This window comes from Halyomorpha halys, unplaced genomic scaffold, assembly GCF_000696795.3.
Source record: "Halyomorpha halys isolate HHAL.00 unplaced genomic scaffold, Hhal_1.1 Scaffold1653.1, whole genome shotgun sequence".
In the NCBI taxonomy this organism is placed as follows: Eukaryota; Metazoa; Arthropoda; class Insecta; order Hemiptera; family Pentatomidae; genus Halyomorpha; species Halyomorpha halys.
In genome coordinates, this window is record NW_027109677.1 from 212,382 (window position 1) to 219,741 (window position 7,360).

At 30.4% G+C, this 7,360-nt stretch overlaps 2 protein-coding genes across 2 annotated transcripts in view; both read left to right on the plus strand.

The window, feature by feature from the left end:
* The window catches only part of gogo (golden goal), a gene marked incomplete at its 5' end in the record, with an annotated part of 228,264 nt that overhangs the window by 211,836 nt on the left and 9,068 nt on the right, over positions 1-7,360 (plus strand). The window contains 2 exon segments of the mRNA XM_014435703.2: positions 1,125-1,374; positions 3,449-3,664. Of these exon segments, the coding sequence (XP_014291189.1) occupies positions 1,125-1,374; positions 3,449-3,664 (466 nt within the window).
* On the plus strand, positions 1,805-3,271 carry LOC112210886 (uncharacterized). Its single transcript, XM_024361424.2, has one exon. The coding sequence runs from the start codon at positions 1,927-1,929 to the stop codon at positions 3,226-3,228; it is 1,302 nt and encodes a 433-aa protein (XP_024217192.1). The 5' UTR covers positions 1,805-1,926; the 3' UTR covers positions 3,229-3,271.

Genomic DNA, 7,360 nt, shown 5'->3' on the forward strand with positions numbered 1-7,360 from the left:
TCATTACATTATCCTTACTGTCTGAAAAATAACCAACATATCTTTCATAAAGACAAGCATTAATAATTATAATTATAAATAATGATGCCAAGTAATTAATAATGAGTTGAGATATAATAATTAAATTAACACACCAGTAGTGGCATATCATTGGAGAGATGATATAAAGACATTTTTGAGTGTGGCTTTTTGCCTTTTCAGTTTTGCAAAACCCCACTGCACCTACATTTTTTATCTAACATTGTGTCTTTCGAAGTCAAAAAGATAAAATAAAAGTATAAACAGTAAAGATATCAAAAGTTTGGACAGTATTTATACTCATGAAAACATTGATCATTTGATTATGCAAATGTCTGTCCAATCCCGCGCTGCGAGGTTTGGTTCATCTGACTTATACCCTCCATCTCTCCGAACTAGAGTATTTGACATATACCTATTTTGCCAAGCTACCGCCTACTAGAACTCTATTCCCTCTACCATGGCATTGCACCAACTGTCACTTCATTTAAATTCCTTCTGTTCAACGACCTTTTTTTTCTCCAAACAGAATAAAAATTATTTAATTAATTTTTATACTGAACAATCACTCACTATTTAATCACAGCAAAGTCATAAGTAAGTGCGGCCAAGCTGGTTTTTGCCAATATATTATTTACCCTTAAATTGTTTTAAACAATAATGAACTATTTTTCATTTTATATCATATGAATGTAGGAGAGACTGCTGAAGACTGTTAATAATTTTAAGAAAGTTAATAAATTTCCCTAGTCTAAACAACTATAATTTATAATTAAATTATTATACTAAATTTTATAACATAAAATATTATAATAATGAAATTTTGAAAAATAAGTACAATATTTTGTACTTTCAAAATGTTCACATATTTGTTTACATTTTTATGTGATTTTTGATGATAATATTTTGATATTTTACTAATTTATTTAATCTGTGTAATGGTTAGAGCAATCTTATGAGTATAATTAGACCAGATAAAAGAGTCAACACACAGTTGACATATAGCTGCTTTTGCTCCACTAAGGGGGTATGACTACTGGATTGTTAGTAATGAATTAATAGTATTTTTATTTATTATTATATTTAGTTTCTCTAAATTCAAACAGACGGAGAAGGGTCACAATGTGAGGTTGAGTATGGAACAGTTCAGGCTGCCCTGCGTCTCCCAGTCTCTGAAGATCAGGGATGGAGATTCCTTCAGTGCCCAACTGTTGGCCCAACTGACAGGAACGCCACCTTCCATTCCTCCGATCATCTCCAGCACATCCTCACTCCTTATTGAGTTTGTTGCCGGTGATACAGTAACCAGTGGTGACGAATGCAGTGGAGGATTTTTGGCCCATGCCTCTCAGATAGGTAAGATTGGTACATGATAAGTGATTTGTATTTATTAATAAAAAATAAATATTTAAAAAAAGAATTTTAAACATATATTACATTTAAAGAATGTCAAAATCAACTTATCGATCAATAAAGTCACAAAAAAATTAAATTTTGGTACCAATATAACTATAGTACATAGTATAAGTATAGAACACTCATCAAATTTTAACTGTCCAGCATTCGGGAATAATAAGCCTAGAAAGGATTGTACTTTATGATAACAAGAATTCCTATATTAAAGAGTTTAGTTAAAAAATTAAATATTTTTGTAGTTGAAATGCATATAGCATGATAAAGAGTTTTTAAAATTAAATAATGTTCTTTTCGTTATAAATTAAAGTGATTAGACATAACAACAAACATAATATAATAATTGTATATAAAGAGGCAACACAACATTCATGTTACCATGACAATGTAAATAACCTCAATTTAAATCAGAAAAAAAATATATGTAAATAAACAATTTTAAATTTGGTACTATCATCCTTTTTATCAAAATTATTGTAAAGAAAAATTATAAGAATGGAAAAAACGAAAAAAGTAATGACACAAGAAATGCCAATGTGTGAAACAAAAGAAATCTTGAACAAACTGAAAAACTTGGTAAAAGATTCTGAACCAGTGTCACAGGTACCACAGATTTTAATCAGGTCAGATGGTTGTCGATGTGCTCAAAAAGAACAAGATCCCCAGTCACAGTATTATTGTAATTTACAAACAATAAGATCTGTGAACAAGACTCCTCCTCAGACATTTGACATAGAGCAGATATTAGAAACAGAGAAACAATTAGCAAAATCTTCAGAGAACAAAAATTCTGTATGTAAAAAAGCTGATATCAAAGATTCTTTACCTAAATCTGAAATAAAAGAGGATGGGAAAAACGTTAAAAATCCAAAGGAATCAAAGGATAAGAAATCCAAAGAGGAAGAGGAATCAGAAACTGATGAAAAGAAAAACATAATAACAGTAAAGAAAATATGTAGACAAAGTGATGAGAAACCGGAAATGAGAGCTTTGATAAAAGAAGGAAAACTTCCTCCAGTAAATGAAGAAGTATGTACCAAAGATCCCAAAACAGGAACTTTTACTTGCTACACAGTAGAACCTGGTGGAAGAGTAATAAAACAGATAACTGAACCCCAACCACTTCCTGAAGAAAGAAAAGTTGAACCACACCCAATTTTGCCAATACCAAAACCATCAACAAATTATGAACTCCGTGGAAGTAAGATGCTGGTAGGATGCACATGCTTAAAAAGGAATGGAATGCAGCATGATTGCCAAAGGAGTCAGTGCCAAGGAAGAAGAGAATGTCTAAAGTTCCCTGCACCAGTATGCCAACCTAGTGGGCTTGCACCACCTATAATAAAGATTTCGCCAATAACGACAGCTATAGAACCTGATTGTGGGCCTAAAAGAAAATTACAAATAACAAAAACTGAAATGGAAAAGAGAAAAGTATTACTTAATTATGCTAGAGCACAATATTATCAATGGCCTCCCTCTCCTCGTGTTCCCTGTAAGGTTCATAAGAAAGGTGTGTTCTATATAAGACCATTGCAAAGAATTGCTGATGCCCAAACTGATAAAGAACTGTTAGATGAATATGTTAAGAATGTATACTTAGCTGAAGAACAAACTAATGAAGTTAGTGCTACCAATCAACCAGCTGTGAAGCAGGAGTCGAAAATAGTTGGCTTAAAAGAAGAAATGATAAGTAAAGGAGAAACAGACGGTATTAAAGATAAAACTGAGGAAACGAAGCCTACAAATAAAGTAGAAGAAACTTTAAAGAAAATAGAGAAAGATTTAAATATGTAGTGACAAATTTTGGAAATAAAATAAAAGTGCAAAATAATTTATAGATTGTATTTTGAATTATTATATACACAGTAGTTATACCAACATTTAATACACAATTTTTATTTCTAAACAAGGCTGTATTGTTTGTTCAATGCCGACAATTGGTAAAATGGTAAATACATTAGAGGTAATAATATACAGCACACCTTTGTTATGATTAACAATTTATCTGTTGCAGAACAACCAATGCTTAATGTTTCTGAACCTGTTGTGGCCCACACTTTAAGCCCAGTTGTTTGGACCAACACTATACTGGTGAATGCTGGTGTCGCTTTGACATTAATAATGGCTGTGCTTGCTTCAGCCTGCCTGGGTCTTCAATATGTCTACAGGTATCACAAATACCAATTAGCTGCAGCTAATGATGACCAAGATTCCTTTGGAGGGGATTCATGTAAGTAAATAATAAATGAAATCAGGTTATAATTATTAAATATTAAAAATTTATAGGCCAGGATATAAAATATTTTTTACTTTCAAACGGTATTAAAAGATAGGATGGCATTGCCAAGTGAGAAAACAAAGCCATATATTACCATCACTTCAAACACTTCAATTCAATAAAAAATATATATATATATATAAATAAAAAATGGGTTGACCCATAGATTACTAAAAGATAATAGGTAAAGGTAATTTGAAAGGCTTACTGCTCTCAATACCCTTCTTGTAAGTGTAATAGAGAGCTAAAAAATAACTAAAACTGTATAGAATATTTTTATTTCATTCAATCAATCAAATTAATGTTTTTAATTTTGGAGGTATCATTGATTCTATAATAATCAAGGAGAAATTGAATGGGGACATGATTAAAAGAGGAATAGCACAGTAAATATAAAACTTCTTATACTGTGTCAACTTTTCAGTTGATTTGTAGGCCTTCTTCAGCACGATAAGACCAGAAGATAAGGGAATCAAACTAATATTCAAAATAAAAATTAACTTGATGTTAACATTGCGCTTCATCTTATATTTCCCCCTCTCTTAGCCATCATCTTCCCTTAAATCAAGGGTCTCCAAACAATAGCTGGCTGGCTGACACCACCAATTTTGCTTGCCAATGTTTTTTTTTTTTTTTTTGGTTACATTATAAAATTTAAAACATAAGTAAATAAAATAAAATAATAATAAAATGTTTTTATTTAACAATAAATTAATAAACACATTATCTGACCAACTAAGTTAAAATGAATAATTAAATCATAGTTTTTAAACGTAATAAAAGTCAGTGTGGCCCTTAGACCTTAAATGTTTTGAGACACCTCTCTTGGCCAAAGTTTCTTTGAAATCCCATTAGCAAATCCTTCATTACTGGTTTTTCCTTCAGTAAATGTCCCATTCTAAGAGCCATGCATAATTATAATTTAGATTTGTATTTTTTAATTATATGAAAAACTTTAGTAATTGAAATGATTTCCAACACTGTAAATTTTTAGCCTTTTAATACTTTATTAGTAAAAATTCAAGAATTAAATTAACAACCACTTCTTCATTATTTAATAGTCCCAAGAACAGTCTTAGCATTAGTTCTTAGCTGAAAATCTGACCAATTGATGATTTATTTTTCTATTTTTTTGTCTATATTAAATATACTTAAATAGGGAGAAGCCACCCTAAAAAACAAAAAAGTCTGTTATTTTTTCATAAAGTAATTCTGCGGTAATTTTTAGTGTCACATAAATCTCCTTTTTTAGAGTCCTTTACACTCTAGCTTTTTTTTTTTTTTTTTTTTGTAATCTTATTGAAATCATCACAGAGAATATGACCCTATTTTTAATAATTGGTAAATTTTTTAGACCAAGTAGTCTGGAATAGGATGAAATATGTAATATTTAAACCTTGTAATCAATTTTAATCGATTAACTGAATAGGTATGTATATTAAGGCATTATTTTTATTAATCATTTTCCATTAATTACTTTTAGATTTTCATTATGCTAATGAAATGAATGCCTAAAAGGCGACTTATACAATAGCTAATCGAATGACAGAAATGTTGATTAATAAAACAGAATATTCTTTTCTTTCGAACACATACCAATAGAATCAAACTTAGAAAGTCCAAATCTAATTTTAAAATCCATTTTAAACCATTGTAATGAAGTAAGAACATCACTATAAAAAACTGATTAAATGAGTTTGATAGGTTGTTTGAAGATCCTAGTAAAGGAAGGGGGAAAAAGTCTTGGATGTACATTCTTCCATTAGTCCTTTTTGTATGAAGCTACATTGTTAAGACCAATTAATGGTAACCACCCGACTGTAATAATCCTAAAGAATTTTTTTTAAAATCACTTTTAATTCAGGTCTAAATGTGAATGTTTAAAAGTCTTACAGATAAAATCTAAGTTATATTTTAATTGTGAAAAATTATTTGTTTATTGAATTGAAACTTCTACCAATGTTCTACAACTCAAGAAATTATAAATAAAATTTAAACAGTTTTTAAAAGAATTTTATGATAAATAAATTAGTTGATTATACATTGTTTTAGCAAATGATGTCAATTTCATTATATTTTATACGGATAATGTCCAGATTATATTTTTTATTCTTTCTAAAAATGAAACTGATTACTTAAAAAATTAAATATTGATATAAAATTTATGAGATCAAGGAAACTTTTAATTTTAATCTTTGTATTGTTTGAATTTAAAGGCAAAATAAAAACAGATGTTATCATTCCCCTTGTAATTAAATTCAATGTTATTATGATTATTGATATTTTATATCAATTATAGATGAATATGTATTTATATAAACAGTGAAAATAGTGCATCAGATAAGTGTCGATTATGCTCGGTAGCACTGGAATCAATCCAACATATCACAGGTGGATGTGGAGTGTTGGCTGGAACTGAATATTTACAAAGGCACAACAATATAAGTATTTAGGTATCCAGCAGCACCTTAAAATAGCTCGAAAAGATGTGAAACAAAAGCTAATAACAATGTTGAAAATGAGACTAAGAAAAATATTAAAGACTCAACTTTCTGGAAAACATAAAATCAAGGCCATCAATACTTGGGTCATACCAGCGCTAAGCTACAGCTTTGGTATATTACAGTGGTCAAGTACCAGCCTACAAGAAATAGATCGTCTTGTAAGAACGACACTCACGCAAGAAGGAAAGAAGGAGGACGAGGACTCATAAATATTGAAGAAGCATATCACAAGCAAGAATTATCCCTAAGACAATATTTCCATTCAAAAACCACTAGTGTTTATCAGGCAATCGTTACAATGGATTATGGTCTGACTGCACTGAACCTGAGCAAAGTGGATGAACTGAACATTGTTTCAGAAAAGGAACGACTGGCGGAATGGAAAAGCAAGTACAGGCAAGAGGCACAACAATGTGGCTAAAATTTTGCATCAGGCTCTGGCTGTGAAATATAACCTAATTGAAGATAAGAGCCCTCATTACAAGTACCACCCAAATAAACTCCTCCAAAAAGGTCCTCTCAAGCTCTATTGGGATGAATCAATAATTACAGACCATACAGTAAGCCATAATAAACCAGGTATCCTCCTTAATGATCAAAGAGAAAAGAAAGCGGAACTTATTGATGTCAGAATCCCAAACGATAATAATATAAGCTCTACTGTGGGAGAAAAACTAAGGAAATATCAAGAATTGGCGATTGAATTAAAGGAATTGTATCACTTGGAGGGAGTTACCACAACTCCAATCATAATATCCACCAATGGCCTCGTACCAAAATCGACAGTGGCAGGAGTGAATGGTTTGGGAGTACCTGTTGATGTACTAAGAGAGGCTCAACAGTCGGTTCTCTTGAAGACACAGCACGAATAGTACGAAAGTTTTTAAATATCTGAAAAGATTAAATAAACTAAATATGAAGGTGGTTGGACTTCTAGGTCCCCCACCTCAGAAATTCAACCCGCAATAGAGAGAAAAATAAAATAATAATTTAATTATATTATTTCAAATTCTTGAGACAAGGTAATTATTTATTAAATAAATCAAAAATTCGTATCCATTTCTGTCTCAACACTTATTAAATTATTAAAAATCGTTTTAAACTAATGTAATCAACATTTATTATCAACTTCTCTGCACTTTAA

Coding starts and splice junctions, on each gene's coding strand:
- LOC112210886 (XM_024361424.2), top strand. CDS start 1,927: ATGGAAAAAACGAAAAAAGTAATGACACAAGAAATGCCAATGTGTGAA.